General features: G+C 41.5%; 1 protein-coding gene across 1 annotated transcript in view; it reads left to right on the top strand.

Annotated features, from left to right (window-relative positions):
* Nucleotides 1-21,042, top strand: part of MYBL1 (MYB proto-oncogene like 1) — a 67,349-nt gene that overhangs the window by 24,797 nt on the left and 21,510 nt on the right. Inside the window, exons 6-14 of the mRNA XM_069731427.1 lie at nt 1,672-1,849; nt 3,261-3,335; nt 3,995-4,102; nt 7,039-7,269; nt 12,462-12,806; nt 13,787-13,932; nt 15,134-15,245; nt 19,368-19,484; nt 19,568-19,669. Of these exons, the coding sequence (XP_069587528.1) occupies nt 1,672-1,849; nt 3,261-3,335; nt 3,995-4,102; nt 7,039-7,269; nt 12,462-12,806; nt 13,787-13,932; nt 15,134-15,245; nt 19,368-19,484; nt 19,568-19,669 (1,414 nt within the window). The remainder of the gene's footprint in view (nt 1-1,671; nt 1,850-3,260; nt 3,336-3,994; nt 4,103-7,038; nt 7,270-12,461; nt 12,807-13,786; nt 13,933-15,133; nt 15,246-19,367; nt 19,485-19,567; nt 19,670-21,042) is intronic.

Below are 21,042 nucleotides of genomic sequence, written 5' to 3'. Positions count from 1 at the left end.
CAGACCTATTGAGAATTTCACAAGAAAAACAAAGGTGTGCTTGGTTTTAACGTAACTTTATTCTTCCATGAGTTATTTACAAGTTTATGACCACTTATAAAATGTGTTCAAAGTGCTGCCCATTGTGTTGGATTGTCAATGGAACCCTCTTCTCCCACTCTTGACACACTGATCGCAACACCGCAGAAGAAATGCTAGCACAGGCTTCCAGTATCCATTGTTTCAGATGCTGCACATCTCGTATCTTCACAGCATAGAAAATTGCCTTCAGATGACCCCAAAGATAAGTCTAAGGGGGTCAGATTGGGAGACCTTGGTGGCCATTCAACTGGCCCACAACCACCAATCCACTTTCCAGGAAACTTTTCATGTAGGAATGCTCGGACCTGACACCCATAACTGATGGTATGGTGTGGTATATGGGGTGCAAAGATAGTGGGGCCATTCTTCATCAATGGAAACCTCAGTGTCACTGGATATCTGAAATTGCTACATGATGATGTGTTGCCCTCTTTATGCACTGAAGATGGCACGTTCCCTGAGTTTTTCCATCAACATGGGGCACCGCCACATTATGGGTATCGGGTCCGAGGATTCCTACAAGCAATCTGACCCCCTAAGACTAGCATTTCTTCTGCGGTGTTGCTATCAGTGTGTCAAGAGTGAGAGAAGAGGGTTGCATTGAAAATCCAACACAATGGGCAGCACTTTGAACACATTTTATAAGTGGTCATGAATGTATAAATCATGAAAGAATAAAAAGTAACGTTAAAACCAAGCACACCATTGTTTTTCTTGTGAAATTCTCTAAGTTTGATGTGTCATATGACCCTCTTCCCATTGCAAATATTATAGTTGGATCCAAAATGGCTGACTTAAAAATGGCCGCCATGGTCACCACTCATCTTGAAAAGTTTCCCCCCTCCCATATATAATGTGCCACAAACAGGAAGTTGATATCTCCAACCATTCCCATTTTATTTAGGTGTATCCATGTAAATGGCCCACCCTGTATAACTTGTTACCCATGTTATTTTGCTTGTCTGGGTTCTTTTTACTTGACTCTTCACTGTGGACCCCATTTCTTAAATCTTTTAAATAATTTTTGGCTATGCTCTTTGGGTTTTATATGTTCGGTAATACGATACCATCTGGGCTTTGCGACACCATATGTTTGTAGGATATATAAAATGTGATTCAGGCAGCACTGATTGAACAGTGTCACCCCCCCTAAGGCTACGTTCACATTTGCGTTGTTTGGCACAGCATCGGCGACGCAACGCAACCAACAACGCAAATACACAATGCAGCGTTTTGCGACGCATGCGTTGTCATAAGACCCTACAGATCAAGACTTTCGGCGCAGGGAAAACGCTACAAGTAGCGTCCCCTGCGTCCTGTCTTGTGCGTCTATATGACGCATGCGTCGTAAAACGCAGTACAACGCATACCGGCGCATGTCCATGCACCCCATGTTAAAGATAGGGGCGCATGACGCATGCGTCGGTATGCGTCGACGACGCTGCGCCCAGCGCAAATGTGAACGTAGCCTAACTAGTTAGACCCAGATGTGAGCTTGTTCTTCTGTTTCTCAGAGGAATTGTGGAGGTGTGTGGTGGCCTACATCGTGAATGTATAATTCTTTATGTTCTGCATTTTTATTAATTCTAGGACTGATAATTCTATAAAGAATCACTGGAATTCTACTATGAAACGCAAAGTGGAGCAGGAGGGATATTTGCAGGATTTAACAGAAAAGGAACAGCCTTCAAAACACCATCCTAAAGCTTGTGCTACACTTGCTCACTTGCAGCCGCAGAATATGTACTATGTGCCAGTCCAATCTCAAGTAATTATCCTCTCCATTTCCATATGTTAACCTTCGCCATCTCTAAAAGTGCAGCTTTATCTTCCACACAGTGGAGGTATCTATTTAGAGCGGAATCGGTGATGCCCCTCATCAAAGATGATTCTTTCATTACTTGTCCCCTCAGTCCACGCCATTCTTGTGGCTCGCTCTTTGTAGTTGACCTCCACCCTTGGCTCCTCTCTCCATATGGCATCTGCACTACTACTTCATACGTGCATCCATCACTGTCACCTTGGAAGAATCGCCCATTTTGTTCAGCCTTTCTTTACCCATGTCTCTAGGGATGGAGTATATCTGGCCCATTTGTGTTTTTTTTCCACCTATTTTTACATACTTCCTTTACCTCTTGAAACTCCGTATGTTTGGATTAGTCATAACCTGCCAGGATCTCTGTGTAGATGAATATATATGTATTTCATGATTATTATTCTTCATGTCTCTGTATCGTGGGCCACCAACTTCTCATTTAAAATTCTTTTGTCCTCTTTGACATGACTTTCCCCATTCTCGTTCACACTCCATCTGTTCTTCATTGTTTCCCTCTCTTTAACTTGTTTTTTAGAGTATTTCAGTGCTCAGTCTTCATCTTTTCTCTACTTGTCCCCAGATCCTTATGTGTTGAAAAAGAGAGCAGGATAATGACCTGACGGGGTTTGAGTAATGTAACTGAGGCCCAGTTTGTAACATACTATAGTTTATAGTAAAGTACCAAGGGTCAGTTACAAGTGATTGGCTGCAGAGCTTGAGAATTGCTCTATAGGAAATCCAGATGGTGAAGTGTCCAGAATGAGAATAGCTGTGTAGGAAAATTGGGTAAAACATTAGCTAAAAAAAAGGGACTTTTGGCTACAAAAACTATATTTTAAATAATGGCGAGCTAAATGTGCCTTAATATCTTAACATGGTCACTTATAAATCTTGGTTCTAAACTCCCTAAGAGTATGAGGATGAATGTTTACTTAAATCTCATGCATAAGATATCTGTACACGGTTCCTCATCTATGGAACTCCTTTAGTTCAGTCTTTTGAGGTGTAGTGGTATTATGATGGGTTGTATTAGCAAATTTAGAACTTTTTTTTAGTATGAGGTTCAGTTATTAAAGGGTTTATCCAGTTAAAACAAGCTCTCGCCTATCCACATAACTTGCTGATCATTGGAGTCAAAGCACTGAGACCTGTACCAACCAGCAAATGTATTGCTTAAAGCAGATTTCTTTAATGTAACAACATGTCTTCCCAAAATCTGAGTAGAGATTAGCAATGTGTTAAGGGAGCCCCAATATTATGACAAAATGTGTTTGAGTGAAAATAAATGTATAATACTTTGTTTATTCAATGATTTATTTCACTGAGTCAGAAAATAAATTCTTTTGTCGTTCTGGGTCCTCAGGTTCCAGGATACCATTATGTGCCTTCTGATAACATCCGCATGGAAAGTGCTCACAGCTCTTATGCTTTCATTCAGGTAACGTTTATTGTGTGACGCGTCTGCCTAAACGTAAAGGTAGATAACAGCAGTAATACTATAAAGCCTGTCTATAGAAAGCATGTTCTTATGTAGTAACAATAGGCTTTATGCTTACATACTATATATAAGGACCATTTTATTACTATGGAGATGTCCCCCCAGACATGCAATCCTCGTCTTCTCCTTATTTAGTAAATGCTTCATAGCTGTATCAGTTTCTAGTTGTCCTAAGTCACTATTACTACAAATGATCTGTTAATATTATATTAATGTTAATATTAAATAATAATTAAGATGCTGTAGACCTCAAGGAGGTTCAGGATGTATTTAGAGCCTTTTCATTTTGCTGGTTCAAGACCTTACGGTATATTTTACCAGTGACCTAATAAATTAACTAGTGCAATATTGTCTTTATAAAATAATACTTTCACAATAGAAAGGTGTACATGCATTGTGTAGGTGAGCTGAGAAATACATATGAGTGAGTGTTTATTATATACCAGTGTTACACTATTGTATATAGCGCAGCACAGGCGACTTTTATCTACCGATCTTCATTGTGCTGCACTTCCCTAATCTGCTACTGTGTGAAGCCTCTTCTCTGTCTCCATGACTGTTGTTTCCCCTCTTCTCTGGTTCTTTTACATGCATCTCAGCAGCCCTTTGTTGATGTGGATGACCCTGATAAGGAAAAACGGATAAAGGAACTTGAGTTGCTGCTTATGTCAGCTGAGAATGAAGTCAGAAGAAAGAGAGTGCCATCTGTAAGAAGGCTGTTTGACTCTTTCTAACCTTCTCTCACTATTGCATGCTCTGTTTTCTAAATTCCTTACAATCAATGACTGAAAACCTGTCAGATGATTTATGCTTCCCTATGGAAGAGCAGGAGAGAAGCTCTGTCATATACATTGGGGAAAATACTTGATACACTGCTGACTTTGCACACTATAGTAGGGATTTTGGCCCACTTCTCCATACAGATCTTCTCCAGATCTTTCAGATTTCGGGGCTGTCATGGGGCAGCATTGACTTTCAGCTCCTTCCAAAGTTTTTCTATTGGGTTCAGGTCTGGAGCCTGGCTAGGCCACTACAGGACCTTGAAATACTTCTTACAGAGCCACTTCTTAGTTGCCCTGGCTCTGTGTTTCGAGTCGTTGTTATGTTGGAAGGGAAGGAAGTTGTTGGGCAAAATCTTGCGATTCATGACCCCATCCATCCTCCCTTCAATACAGTGCAGTTATCCTGTCCCCTTTGCAGAAAAGCACCCACAAAGTATGATGTTTTCCCCACCATGCTTCATGGTTGGGACAGTATTCTTAGGGTTGTACTCCTCCTTCTTCTTCCTCCAAACACGGGTAGTGGAGTTGTTACCCAAAAGTTCTAATTTGGTATCATCTGACCACGTGACTTTCTCCCATGTCTCCTGTGGATATTCCAGATGGTCATTTTTGAACTTCATCCTGGCGTGGACATGTGCCGGCGTGAGCAGGGGGACCTTGTGTGTCCTGCAAGATTTTAATCCATGATGGCGTAGTGTGTTACTAACGGTAATGTTTAAGACTTTGGTCCCAGCTCATTGACTAGGTCCTCCTGTGCAGGTCTGGGCTGATTCTTGATCTTTCACAGAATTATCCTTAACCTACGAGGCGAGATCTTGCATGGAGCCTTAGACCGAAGAAGATTGACAGTCATCTTGTGTTTCTTCCATTTTCTAACAATTGTGCCCACAGATGTTGCATTCTCACCAAACTGCTTGTCTATTGTCATGCAACCCATCCAGTCCTTGTGCAGGTCTACAATTTTGCCCCTGGTGTCCTTAGACAGCGTTTTGGTCTTGGCCATGATGGAAAGGTTGGAGTGTGATTGTGTGTGTGGACAGGTTTCTTTTATACAGGTAATGAGTTCAGACAGGTGCACTTAATACAGGTAATGAGTGCAGAGTAGGAGGGCTTCTTAAAGAAAAACTATCACGTCTGTGGGAGCCAGAATTCCTGCTGGTTGTTAGGTGATCAAATACTTATTCCATGCAATAAAATGCAATTTAATTATTTAATAATCATACAATGTGATTTTCTGATTTTTATATTTAGATTCTGTCTCTCACAGTTGAAGTGTACCTACGATAACAATTACAGACCTCTCCATTCTTTCTAGGTGGGAAAACTGGCAAAATCGGCAGTGTATCAAATACTGATTTACCCCACTGTATAGGTTGATATGATATGAAGTAGGCTTTGTCTGTAAATTGTGTTATGACTGAAGAAGAGGCAGGGAGAGTCCTGATAACCCCACCCAAACCCACTGAGTGAAAGGTCTGACATTTTGGGGACATATTGATTCACTCATTTCTATACCTTATAACGCCAAAATACATTGGACATTTATTGTGTAAAAATTGTTGTTGTTTTTTTTTATAGAGCAGTAGCCTTAGTTTTAAGTATATGCAGTAATGTGATTAAATTCTATGAATTTTCCTAAGTATTAATGACTTGGAAATAGAGGGTAGAAAATGAGCATACAGTTTTTTTTTTTGTTTTTTTTTGTCTGCTGTTTGCATTTGATAGTTTCATTCAACTTCTCATTATTGGCGCCTTTATTCTTGATGCAATGCGTACATGCCCTGCAGAATTAAATATCTGAGCTTGTTTAAAAATGTTTTTAGGAAAATTGTTATTCCAGGTGTGCGATTTTGCTCTAGGTTCTGCAAGCGCTTACTGAAGTCAGCATATACTGTGTAGGTTTTTTTTCTTTTTTCATAGGGCAGTGAGAGGTCATAGAAAATTTTTACTTGTAGTGTTATATTTCTTAACATATTGTTGTGGGAAGAATCCATAAAGGTGTTGTCCAGTCTAACAATAAGTCTACGGTCGCTCTGTGTGACTGCTCAATCATGATTGTGTGCGATGTTCACACTATTGTGATTCTCCTGTATGACCCGAAGGAGAAAATTCAGAGAAAACCTCAGGTTCTTGATAAAAAAAAACATGAACTTTATTCCATATTAGTTAAAACAGGAAGACAAAGCGGTCAACGTTTCGGCCATAGTTGGCCTTTCTCAAGCCTAATAAAATACAGCTCCATCAAGAACCTGTGGTTTTGGTGCCTTGGCTTCTCTGAATTTTCTACATTGTTTTTGGACCTGGTGGGAGGCCCTGCTGAACGAAGCACAAGTTTGGTCAATGATACATCTGAATCTACTATTCTCCTGTATGACCCAAGTCAGTGGGTGATCACGTGACCACATGTATGAGATTTCTACACTTGCGGTCACTTTCCTACTTGTCTCATTCAGATTCTTTCAATTGTCGTCTATTGAGGGGAGACAGATAAGACTAGTAGAGAAGTGACCGTAAGTTTGCAAATCTCATACATGTGTTCACATGATCACCCGCTAGCTTGGGTCATACAGGGGAGTCCTGACATTGTGCACATCACACAGTCTCACTTCTACAGTCTATAGTCAGATAAAGTGACTTCAGACTTTTTACAGACTTGGTTGGTATTGTGGTGTTTATGGCCATCTTTGTGTTCCTTTTTAAATACTGTTACACTTTTGTTTTTGACTTGTCTTGTCATTTGTCTACTTAATAAAAATATTTTAAGTTGATCACTGTAGACAGATCTCTTTTCTCTATTTTACAAGCTATATTGTCTGTAACTGCATTGTTCTGTTTTCATCTTCACTCATCTATTTCATCAGACTGGGAGTTTGTCAAGTTGGTCTGAAACTATTATTGTGGATGACAGTATGTCTAACACCATGGCCAGTTTAGAGGAGCACACCAGTGAAGTCTACGGTATGGATGACTCCAAGAACATGATGGGCCAGAGCACATCCCCAAGGAATAAAATGGTCATGGAAACCAGTTCTGTTATACCCTCGCTAGACACCATCCCAGAATATGGTGAACCATTTGATGACCTTGAAATTGTGAGTACAAGAATAAAGGGAATGTATCATCTGAACATTACCTATTGTTTAAATCAGGTTTTTGTGTTAAAGTACTTTTTTTTTTTTTTTTTTTTTTTACCAACAACTTTTTTCCTTGTGTTATCACAATCGATTAAAAATTTAAAATAAAATCTTGAAGTTTTCACACTGACCACTGTTGTTTTTTAGACCTTAACTTCCTGTTGTTTCAGTAAGCACACATACATGGCCAAAAGTGCAAACCCCGACGCTATTTTTGTATTCACGCCTCTAATGTGCATGTGCAAAGATCATTGTGAAGTAGAGGGAGCAGGGTCAGCTGTGACATCAACTATTTTGATTGGTGGATCCTGAGTTATCAGCTGAGTATAGAGGTCATACCTGTCAGTGTAATCCTGTCTGTAATGATAATGAACCTGCTGAAAATCCTTCCTATAAGCATAGGTAGTATGACTCCCATCATGACGGAGCCCTTTTTCTTTTTTTGCGTTTTCCTTTTTCTCTCCCCTCCTTCCCATAGCCATAACTTTTTTACTTTTCCGTCAATATGGCCATGTGAGGGCTTGTTTTTTGCGGGACGAGTTGTACTTTTGAACCACACCATTGGTTTTGCCATGTATTGTACTAGAAAAGGGGGAAAAAATGCCAAGTTTGGTGAAATTGCAAAGCAAGTGCATTCCCACACTTGTTTTTTGTTTGGCCTTTTTGCTAGGTTCACTAAATGCTAAGACTGACCTGCCATTATGATTCTCCAGGTCATTATGAGTTCATAGACACCAAACATGTCTTGGTTATATTTTTATCTAAGTGGTGAAAAAAAATTCCAAACTATCCAAAAAAAAAATAATTGCGCAATTTTCCGATACCCGTAGCGTCTCCATTTTTCGGGATCTCGGGTCTGATGAGGGCTTATTTTTTGCACTTTGAGCTGATGTTTTTAATCATACCATTTTAGTGCAGATACGTTCTTTTGATCGCCCGTTATTGAATTTTAATGCAATGTTGCTGCAACCAAAAAAAGTAATTCTGGTGTTTTTAATTTTTTTCTCGCTACGCCGTTTAGCGATCAGGTTAATGCTTTTTCTTTATTGATAGATCGGGCGATTCTGAACCCGGCGATACCAAATATGTGTATGTTTGATTTTTTTTTTTTTATTGTTTATTTTGAATGGGGCGAAAAGGGGGTGATTTAAACTTTTAGGCCATGTTCACACCATCCTTTTTTTAATGCGGAACCGCCGCGATTTTCCCGCTGCGGGTCCGCAGCTGTTTTCCATGCAGGGTACATTACAATGCACCCTATGGAAAACAGGAACTGCTGTGCCCACATTGCGGAAAATCGCGAAAAAAGCCGCGCTGAATAGCCGCGGTAAAAAAGAAGTACCATGTCACATCTTTTTGCGGAACTGCAGCGGTTCTGCACCCATAGACCTCCATTGTGAGGTCAAACCCGCAGTAAAACCCGCAGATGAAAAAAATATCTGCGGGTTTTCTGCGGTTTGTGGTGCAGAACCGCTGCAGTGTGGCTGCCCCCCGTGCCCCAATCCCACCCCCCCATGCTCCGATGCCACCCCCCGTGCTCCGACGTCCCCCCGTGCCCTCATCTCCCCCCCTTATACTTACCCGGCCTCCCGGTGTCCGTCCGTCCATCTTCTCCCTGGGCGCCGCCAAAAATTGCAAAATGGCGGGCGCATGCGCAGTGCGCCCGCCGAATCTGCCGGCCGGCAGATTCGTTCCAAAGTGCATTTTGATCACTGAGATAGGTTATATCTCAGTGATCAAAATAAAAAAAATAGTAAATGACCCCCCCCCCCTTTTGTCACCCCCATAGGTAGGGACAATAAAAAAATAAAGAATTTTTTTTTTTTTCCCCACTAAGGTTAGAATAGGGGTAGGGTTAGGGGTAGGGGTAGGGTTAGGGTATTTTCAGCCATTTTAACCCTAAAAAACTTCCTAGAAAACACACAGACTCTGCATAGAAAACTGCATAAAAAAACGCACTAAAAAAACGCATCAAAAAATGCATCAAAAACGCACCAAAAAAAGGACCTGCGTTTTCTGCCAAGAGCTGCGGTTTTTAGTGCAGAAAAAACAGCAGGGAAATCAGGAACATGTGAACATGGCCTTATATTTTTTTTTTTTAAACCCCGTTAGCCCCGAGGGTGGTTTGCACGTTAGTGACAGGACCAATTTTTACAATTCTGACTACTGTCCCTTTATGAGGTTTTAACTCTGGAACGTTTCAACGGATCCCGGTTATTCTGACACTGTTTTCTCGAGACATATTGTACTTCATGATAGCGGTAAAATTTCTTTGATATTACCTGCGTTTATTTGTGAAAAAACGGAAATTTGGCGAAAATTTTGAAAATTTTGCAATTTTCCAACTTTGAATTTTTATGCCCATAAATCACAAAGATATGTCACACAAAATACTTAATAAGTAACATTTCCCACATGTCTACTTTACATCAGCACAATTTTGGAAACAAATTGTTTTTTTGTCAGGGAGTTATAAGGGTTAAAAGTTGACCAGCAATTTCTCATTTTTACAACACCATTTTTTTTTTTAGGGACCACATCACATTTCAACTCATTTTTAGGGGTCTATATGATAGAAAATAACCAAGTGTGACACCATTCTAAAAACTGCAGAAAATAACCAAGTGTGACACCATTCTAAAAACTGCACCCCTCGAGGTGCTCAAAACCAAATTCAATTTTTTTTCACAAAAAATTTACTTCAGCTTCAGTTTGTTTTATTTTACCAAGGGTAACAGGAATACATGGACCCCAAAAGTTGTTGTAAAATTTGTCCTGAGTACCCCGATATCCCATATGTGGGGGTAAACCACTGTTTGGGCGCATGGCAGAGCTCGGAAGGAAAGGAGAGCCGTTTGACTTTTCAATGCAAAATTGGCTGGAATTGAGATGAAACGCCATGTTGCATTGGGGAGTCCCTGATGTGCTTAAACATTGAAACCCTCCACAGGTGACACTATTTTGGAAATTAGACCCCCTAAGGATCTTATCTAGATGTGTTGTGAGAGCTTTGAACCCCCAAGTGTTTCACTACAGTTTGACGCAGAGCCGTGAAAATAAAAATTCTTTTTTTCTCCCACAAAAATTATTTTTTAGCCCCCAGTTTTGTATTTTCCCATGGGTAACAGGAGAAATTGGTCCCCAAAAGTTGTTGTGCAATTTGTCCTGAGTATGCTGATACCCCATATGTGGGGGTAACCACCGTTTGGGCGCATGGCAGAGCTCGGAAGGGAAGGAGCGCCATTTGGAATGCAGACTTTGATGGAATGGTCTGCAGGCGTCACATTGCGTTTTCAGAGCCCCTAATGTACCTAGAAACCCCCCACAAGTGATCCCATATTGTAAACTAGACCCCCCAAGGAACTTATCTAGATGTGTTGAGAACTTTGAACCCCCAAGTATTTCACTAGACTTTATAACGCAGAGCCGGGAAAATAAAAAATCATTTTTTTCCTACAAAAATGTTTTTTTTTAGCCCCCCAAACTTTTATTTTCCCAAGGGTAACAAGAGAAATTGGACCCCAGAAGTTGTTGTCCAATTTGTCCTGAGTTCGCTGGTACCCCATATGTTGGGGGTAAACCCCTGTTTGTGCACACGGGAGAGCTCGGAAGGGAAGGAGCACTGTTTTACTTTTTCAACGCAGAATTGGCTGGAATTGAGATCGGATGCCATATCGCGTTGGGAGAGCCCTGATGTGCCAGTGGAAACCCCCCCAATTATAACTGAAACCCTAACCCAAACACACCCCTAACCATAATCCCAACCACACCCCTAACCCCAATCCCAACCATAACCCTAACCACACCCCTAACCCTAATCCCAACTGTAAATGGAATCCAAACCCCAACCCTAACTCTAACCCTAATGGTAAAATGGAAATAAATACATTTTTTTAATTTGTATATTTTTCCCTAACTAAGGGGGTGATGAAGGGGGGTTTGATTTACTTTTATAGCGGGTTTTTTAATGGATGTTTATGACTGGCAGCCATCACACACTAAAAGACGCTTTTTATTGCAAAAAATATTATTTTGCGTTACCACATTTTGAGAGCAATAATTTTTCCATATTTTGGTCCACAGAGTCATGTGAGGCCTTGTTTTTTGCGGGACGAGTTTTTATTAGTAACATTTTTGGGCACGTGACATTTTTTGATCGCTTTTTATTCCGATTTTTGTGAGGCAGTATGACCAAAAAAACAGCTATTCGTGAATTTCTTTTGGGGGGGGGGGGGAGGAACTGCGCTTATACCATTCCGCGTTTGGTAAAATGGATAAAGCAGTTTTATTCTTCGGGTCAGTACGATTACAGCGATACCTCATTTATATCATTTTTTTATGTTTTGGCGCTTTTATACGATAAAAACTATTTTATAGAAAAAATAATTATCTGACACTTTGCTGTGCACTGTGTCAGATCAGCGATCACACCGCACAGCAGGGAGGCTTCCTTGTAAGCCACCTCCCTGCAAGACCCGGATGCAGGCCCGCAGCCATTTTGGATCCGGGGCCTGCAGGGAGGAGACACTCAGTACAAGGTGAGCACATCGCCTTGTACCGAGGGTCTCGGGGAAGCCCGCAGGGAGCCCCCTCCCTGCACGATGCTTCCCTATGCCCCCGGAACACTGGGATCATGTTTGATAGCAATCTGGCATCAACAACCATAGAGGTCTCAAGGAGACCTCTGGCTGTCATGCCGGCACATCGCTGACAGCCAGCGATTTAGCGCTTTCCGCATTTCCGTCCCGATGGCCGGAAGCGCTAGTTAAATGCCGCTGTCAGCGTTTGACAGCGGCATTTAACTGGTTAATAGCAGTGAGTGGATTGCGGTTCCATTCGCCACTATTGCATGCACATGTCAGCTGTACAAAACAGCTGACATGTCCCGGCTTTGATGTGGGCTTAGCACAGGAGCCCACATCAAAGGGTGAGACACGACATGCGCCGTACTAGTACGGCGCATGTCATGAAGGGGTTAAAGATCCCCAGTGGCTGATGAAAATAGTCGCAAGAATTCTAATTTTGCAAGTCAAGTTAAATTAGCTGATTTCCCACTTGGAAATTTTGACTGCCTTTTACGCTTTTATGAGCAATCTTTATTGGTCTGGTCCATATACGTGTATAAATATGCCACATATTTGTCCACATAGGAGCTTCCGATATGGAACGATGCCACAGGTTTTGAAGCTTCCATTGAGATCACGCCGGCCAAGCTGAACCCAGTAAAGATCATTTCGGTTCAGCAAGAAGGTTCCCGCGACTGTTCATTAAGCTGCAGTTTGGAGCTGTATGACATGGATTCTTCTAATGTGGAACATAAAGTACCATGTGTTTCACCCATTATATCGAAGTTTAACACGCCTCCAGTGATCCTAAGGAAGAAAACACTCCGCCCCAGGCCTTCTCCTTGCTTTAGAGGGAGTGAAATGTACGATTGTAACGATGGTGTGCTGAAAAGTACCCCCGTCAAGGCGCTTCCCTTCTCGCCATCACAGGTTGGTACAATAAGTCACTTAAATTTTGTGCCATTATTAACCTTGTCCTGATCATGGCCATTTTGTATGTATAGTGAAGTCCGTATTCTCCCAGGTCTGCAAACTATTGAAATTTCATGCTTTTCTATGCTCCATATTTTTATTGTGGTGTAACTAGTAGCCAAAGCTTTAAGTGGTCTGCAGAGTATTACATTTATGAAATCAGAGTAAAAATTAGCGGCACTTGTTTGATCGCACGTCACACACTGAGCAAAAATCAGTTGCGGATTTTGACGCAGATCTTCATCAAGGTGCGCATGCAGAACATTCTGATTTTGGTGTTGATTTCACCCAACGCGTAGAAAAGAGTGAAGTCCATCTGCAGGAAGAATGGTCAGAATGCTAAAAATCCACAATGTACAAAAGCCATTTCCAGCGTGTGGATGAGGAATGCTGCTGTTGTAATTCACTGCTGATTTTCCGTCTGCAAATCTGAAAAGAAAATCCGTAGCAAATTTGTAGTCTGTGAACAAGCCCTTATATGTAACCAATCATGTAAGAAGCTGGTGGACATTTTGGAGGTGATTTTACATATGTGCAGCACATTCCTTTGGCATTACCTCAGTTAGTAAAGAATTCCTGGGATCTGATTTTTTTTCCATTTGCAATTTCTCCTTCAGGTTTTTTTTTTTAACCTATGATGCACACACGAGTCACTGGCTGGTAATTCTACCATCACTTTGCCACCATTTTCTATGCAGCCACTTTAAGGAAATATAAGCGGAATCCAACTATAAGATCTTGCCAGGAACTAGTCAGCTATGTAACATCAAGGAACTCTTGGCAGAAAAGACTTTATGACTATTGGACGGGAGATTTCCTCTCCTGCACATTTAGCTTCATGATTGTTGCGCCACTTATGTTAGAGTTAGCACAGAAGGATGACAATACATCCGATACATATTTTATTTTTTTAAATGTATTACTTGTTTTTTTTCTAGTTTCTCAATATTTCTGCTGGAAATGTTCAAGAATATTTCAGTTTTGAAAATCCAGCGTACACTTCCACGCCAATATGTGGACAGAAGATGCTCACAACTCCCCTGCGGAAGCAGACAACCCCTAAAAAGGGAAAGGAGAATATCGGGCAAGTAGATAAGGAGCTCCCGAGCATGTCAGTGATGTTTTTTATTTTTCATATTTATACTTTATTGGGTATTCTATATGTACATGTCTTAACTGGCATTAAAGAGGTTTGTCACCAGGTCATATGTTGCTGGTGTTTGATATTCGTTTATTCCTTCCGCTCCCCTTAGGTTTCTGTTATTTAGGCTGCTTTCACCTTGATAATTTTACCACGAAGCAGCCATTTGACAGGCAGACAGCACAGGAAATACCGGGGTTGCCAATTATATTGATTGACAATCAATGACCCCGATTCATTCAGACTGGCATGCCACTTGGTGAATTTGGTGCATCAGTGTGGTTCACCCCCCTCCAAATGTTACTCCAGGGGTAACATTTCTGGAGTAAGAATCGCTGCCACTTTTGAAGACTTCAACAAGTCGGCGTAGCCACACCAGACTCTTCCCCAGCTCCGCCCCTTTGGCAGAGCTGCCTGAAACTGGAGAAAAACTTGCAAAAAATATTTGTGCATCTTCGCATTACGCACAATTTTATGACTTTTCAAAGTTGTTTATGCCCTTTTTTTCAGGCGTAAGCACTGATATAGCGACCCATAGTATTTTCTGTGCAGGGTGGGTCATATCAATGAGGTCAATTTGTTAAAGGGAACCTGTCACCTGAATTTGGCAGGACTGGTTTTCGGTCATATAGGCGGAGTTTTCGGGTGTTTTATTCACCCTTTCCTTTCCCGCTGGCTGCATGCTGGCCGCAATATTAGATTGAAGTTCATTCTCTGTCCTCCGTAGTACACACCTGCGCAAGGAATCAAACACCCGAAAACTCCGCTCATATGACCGAAAACCGGTCCCACCAAATTCAGGTGACAGGTTCCTTTTAAGTACAAGTTTGGCTTTAGCAGCGGCCCAGTAAGGTCAGTGGGACTTATCTGGGGAATGGTTGTATTCAAGTAGGCAACAATTACTGGAAGATATGGTGCTCCATGTACCTACCAAATTGCTGGTTTTCTTTTTTTTTTGCCCACAGTTTAACTTTAAAACGAGTTACTATATGATTACTTGTCTTCTGTTGGTTCTGTTATGTCGTACGTGAAGAATATATCATCATGAAGGAGTGTGTACATGTGTCATTCTTTCATTGTGAGTCTTCTGATCAGGACCTATTCATTTATTTATTTTTTATCATCAACACATTTGTTTCTTCAGATTTCGCACCCCCACAATAAAGAAGTCCTTGCTACGATCCCCTAGAACACCAACCCCTTTTAAAAATGCTCTTGCTGCGCAGGAGAAAAAGTATGGACCATTGAAAGTTGTGGTACGTATGGAGAGTTTGTATTATGCTTACATTCATTTATACGGCCAGGAGCCAAACTGTAGATTGTAGCAAGGTGACAGGGTACAGACTGCGCTTTTTTGCTCCGTTTTTTTGAGGGGAGGGAGGAGCAAACTGTCTTTCATGTGTAATTCCTCCGATGGCATTGTCATCAGTCAGAATAAAGACGGGATACAAAGTGTTTGGCCAGATTATTATTATTATTATTCATCTATATATATATAGGAGGCATCGTGATTACTCGCTAATCCCGCCCCCTACACAGTAGCTCCTCCCCCACCACATCACAACACACAATCCCGCCCCCCACCCCATTACCACACACAATCCCGCCCCCACCACATTACCACACACAATCCCGCCCCCTACCACATTACCACACACAATCCCGCCCCCTACCACATTACCACACACAATCCGCACCACATCACCACACACAATCCCGCCCACCCACCACATCAGCACACATAATCCCGCCCCCTCAACACCACACATAATCCAGCCCCCCATTACCACACACAATCCCACCCCCCACCACATTACCACACACAATCCCGCCCCCCACCACATCACCACACATAATCTCCCCACCACATCACCACACATAATCCTGCCCCCTACCACACATAATCCCACCCCCCACCACATCACCACAGATAATCCCACCCCCCTCACATCACCACACACAATCCCGCCCCCCAACACCACACACAATCCTGCCCCCCATTATCACACACAATTCCACCCCCCACCACATTACCACACATAATCCCACCCCCACACCACATCACCACACATAATCCCACCCCCACACCACATCACCACACATAATCCCACCCCCACACCACATCACCACACAATCCCGCCCCCACACCACATCACCACACATAATCCCGCCCCCACCCCATTACCATGCATAATCCCGCCCCCACCCCATTACCATGCATAATCCCGCCCCACCCCATTACCATGCATAATCCCGCCCCCACCCCATTACCATACATAATCCCGCCCCCCACCCCATTACCACACATAATCCTGCCCCCCTACCACATCACCACACATAATCCTGCCCCCCTACCACATTACCACACGAGGCTCCGTCCCCACACATTACCACACGAGGCTCTGTCCCCACACATTACCACACGAGGCTCTGTCCCCACACATTACCACACGAGGCCCCGTCCCCACACATTACCACACGAGGCTCCGTCCACACATTTCCACACGAGGCTCCGTCCCCACACTGTTATTAACTTCACTTTAAGTTAATTTACCACCTGAGTAAGCGCTATTGAATGTTGTCATTATTTACTTTACTTTAATCACCAGCAGCGTTAATTAGATAGCAATGAGCGTGCCGAGCGTTAGCTGGCTGGAAAAAGCTAGTTTATTTATGTAGCTCCATTGATTCCATGGTGCTGTACATGAGAAGGGGTTACATAAAAATTACAGATTTCACTTACAGTAAGCAAACTAACAATTACAGATTGATACAGAGGGGCGAGGACCCTGCCCTTGCGGGCTTACATTCTACAGGATAGTCATCCCAATGATTGTAAAGGATACAATAATAATGGGGTTAAGTCACAAGAATGATGGTAGGGTATACAGTGGGTGCGAAAAGTATTCAGACCCATTTAAAATGTTCACTCTTTGTTTCATTTTTTTCTTATTAATGTACACACTGCACCCCATCTTGACTGAAAAAAAAGACAGAAGTGTACAAATTTTTGCAAATTTATTACAAAAAGAAAAACTGAAATATCACATGGTCATAAGTATTCAAACCCTTTGCTCAGTATTGAGTAGAAGCACCCTTTTGAGCTAGTACAGCCATGAGTCTCCTTGGGAATGTTGCAACAAGTTTTTCACACCTAGATTTGGTGATCCTCTGCCATTCTTCCTTGTAGATCCTCTCCAGTTCCGTCAGGTTGGACGGTGAACGTTAGTTGACAGCCATTTTCAGGTCTCTCCAGAGGTGCCCAATTGGGTTTTGGTCAGGGCTCTGGTTGTGCCAGTCAGGAATGGTCACAGAGTTGTTCTGAAGCCACTTCTTTGTTATTTTAGCTGTGTGCTTAGGGTCATTGCCTTGTTGGAAGGTGAACCTTCGGCCAAGTCTGAGGTCCAGGATCTCTCTGTACTTGGCCGCATTCATGTTTCCTTCAATGGCAACCAGTTGTTCTGTCCCTGCAGGTGAAAAACACCCCTATAGCATGATGCTGCCACCACCATGTTTCACTGTTGGGATTGTATTGGGCAGGTGATGAGCAGTGCCTGGTTTTCTCCACACACACAACTTGGAATTATCACCAAAAATGTATATCTTCATCTCATCAGACCAGAGAATCTTATTTCTCATAGTCTGGGAGTCCTTCATGTGTTTTTTAGCAAACTCTATGCGGGCTTTCATATATCTTGCACTGAGGAGAGGCTTCCGTCAGGCCACTCTGCCATAAAGGCCCGACTGGTGAATGGCAGCAGTGATAGTTGACTTTGTGGAACTTTCTCCCATCTACCTACTGCATCTCTGGAGGTCAGCCACAGTGATCTTGGGGTTCTTCTTTACCTCTCTCACCATGTCTCTTCTCCCACGATTGCTCAATTTGGCTTGACGGACAGGTCTAGGAAGACTTCTGGTGGTCCCAAACTTTTTCCATTTAAGGATTATGGAGGCCACTGTGCTCTTAGGAACCTTGAATACTGCAGAAACTCTGTTGTAACCTTGGCCAGATCTGTGCCTTGCCACAGTTCTCTCCTTGGCCAGGTCCTTTGACCTCATGATTCTCATTTGGTCTGACATGCAATGTGAGCTGTGAGGTCTTATATAGACAGGTGTGCACCTTTCCAAATCAAGTCCTATCCATTTAATTAAACACAGCTGGACTCCAAAGAGGATCACAAAGAAATGGACAACATGTGACTTAAATATGAGTGTCTGAGCAAAGGGTCTGAATACTTATGACCATATGATATTTTAGTTTTTCTTTTTTAATAAATATGCAAAAATTTCTACATTTCTATTTTTTGTTCAGTCAAGATGAGGTGCAGTGTACATTTATGAGAAAAAAATTTACTTTTTTGAATTTACCAAATGGCTGCAATGAAACAAAGCGTGAAAAATTTAAAGGGGTCTGAATACTTTCTGTACCCACTGTATACAGTTGAAACCAGTAGTTTGCATACACTATATAAAAAGACACATGAGCATGTTTTTCTCAATATATGACATGAAATCAAAATAAACCTTTCCCGTTTTAGGTCAATTAGGATTACCATAATTATTAATATTTGCCAGAATAATGAGAGAGAGAAAGAGAATGTTTTAAGGCATTTTTATTTCTTACTGCACAAACACAAAAGTCTCCCCTTTCCCTTTTACCTGTTTCTCTATTAATTCAGATTCATCAGGGGTACAGGGACATTTGTTCTTAAGCTTCTGTATCCCTGAGGAAGCTGGATTAGTAGCAAAGTATGTTAATGAGGGGTTGCAGGTGGGTTGCATTAGGTTGTATCAATTGTGGTGACTACCCCTTGCACAAACCACCATAATATCCACTGCAGCAATAGGAGAGTTGACACGTAATGCTCTCTATTAGACAGAAATATTGAAAAATCCACACACTAGGAACTTAGTCCACTAGTTGTAATTTAGTACTTGGTTAGTGTTTGGTAAATTGCATGATTCATTTTAAATAATACCTAATACAAGTAATGTTTTAATAATGCTAATGAATGCGGTGGGGAAAAGGGTAAAAAAATGTTCTGCCCATTTGGACAATTGTGTATGGTAATTGTAATGCTTTAGTTCTTCTGTGATGCTGCTGTAGGGAAATGGCGGGACACACTGTTATCAGGCTTCTTTTGGAGGGATATTTTTTAAAGAAAAAAAGGATTATTCAAAACTAACAAGATATGCAATATAGAGAATCAAGTATACAATCAGATTAAGGCTTTTGATGACTTAGGATGTTGCAGCTGTCCTTATGTGCTACATCTGTGTAGGCAAAAAGATAGTTTTGTGAACATGTTGTTTGCTTCATTTATCTATATGACCATGTGATAGTGTATGTAAATTAAACTAGGTTTGGATAATTTCAGTCACAGCCTCTTGCATACCTTGAAGAGGATATACGTGAGGTACTAAAACAAGAAACTGGGAAGGATATATTCCTCAAAGAGGAAGATGATGAACCTGGTTATAGGGCACAAAAACAGGTAAAATATAATTTTTCTGGTTTTAATTTACTGTCCTAAATATTACCAAAAAGATTACTAACACCCATCATTATTATATCTAGCGTTCTGCTGTTAAAAAGGTCCGAAAGTCACTGATTCTCGATGCTTGGGACAAGGATGAGTTTGGTGCTCAGCTATTAGCTGATGACACTTCTGACTTGCAGGTATGTAATGATTGACCTGGGATCTCATTTCTTGTTCTAATCAACAGGTTACTGTAGGGAAGAATTAAATCTTCCATACTCTATACAGTGGCATTGAAAAGTTTGTGCACCCCTGGTTAAAATTACTGTTATTGTAAAACCTTCAGCTTGTGCCTTTTGAGGTAATCTATTGTGGATTTTTAGGTGTGTTTAGGATCATTATTCATTTGTAGAAGCCATCCTGTTTCAACTTCAGCTTTTTTACAGATGGTATTATGTTTACATGATGAATTTGTTGAAATTTCATTGAATCCATTCGTTTAATTGAATCCATTCTTCTTTCTATCCGTGAGATGTACCCCGTGCCATTGACGACAACGCAACCTCAAAGCATGATTATTACGCCCATATTCTTAATGGTTGGCGAGTTGTTCTTTTGCTGAAATTGTGTGCCCTTATTTCTCTACAGAGTTCTATATTAACCTCATCGGTCCACAGGACTTATTTCCAAAGTGCATCATACTTGTTTAGATGTTCTTTTGCATACTTCTGACACTCAATTTTATGATAGACGCAGGAGAGGTTTTCTTCTGATGACTCTTCCAGAAAGGCCATATTTGTGCAGGTGTCTCTGAGCAGTAGAACAATGTACCACAACTCCAGAATCTGCTTAATATTTCTGAAGGCCTTTTGCAGTTAAGCTGGGGTCTTGATTTGCACCTCTAGCAATCTTACAAGCAGTTATCACTTAAATTTTGCTTGGTGTTCCAGATCTTATCTTGATCTCCACTGTTTATCTTAATTGGCATTTCTTAATTACATTTTGAACTGAGGAAAGGGCAACTGGAAAACGCTTTTCTGCCTTCTTGTAGCCTTCTGCTCCTATGTAGGCCTCCACCATTATCATTTTCAGAGTACTAGACAGCTGCTTAGGAGAACCAATGGTGGCTTTTTAGCAAAAGGTTAGAGGAGGCTGGGTTTTTATAAACTGGGAAATTTGCATCATCATTACTGCAAGGAGTTTGTATGTTCTCCCTGTGTTTGTGTGCGTTTCCTCCGGGTACTCTGGTTTCCTCCCACATTCCAAAGACATACTGATAGTGAATTTAGATTGTGATCCCCATCGGGGACAGCGATGATGATATGTGCAAACTGTAAAGCGCTGCGGAATATGTTAGCGCTATATAAAAATAAAGATGATTATTATCATCTGGCCTTTCCTAACGATGATGGTGAACAAGTCATAACCCTAACAGGCTAATTAAGGTCTGAAGCCATGGTCAAAGTTATCTGCGCACACAAATCTCTAAGGGTGCCCAAACTTTTGTATAGGCCCATTTTCCTTTTGTGTAATTTTTAAAATGTAAAAGATGGAAATATACTATTTTTTGGAA

The sequence above is a fragment of the Ranitomeya imitator genome, chromosome 6 (assembly GCF_032444005.1).
Source record: "Ranitomeya imitator isolate aRanImi1 chromosome 6, aRanImi1.pri, whole genome shotgun sequence".
Lineage (NCBI taxonomy): Eukaryota > Metazoa > Chordata > Amphibia > Anura > Dendrobatidae > Ranitomeya > Ranitomeya imitator.
Note: the sequence above shows the minus strand (reverse complement) of the source record. Positions and strands in the feature narration are given on the sequence as shown.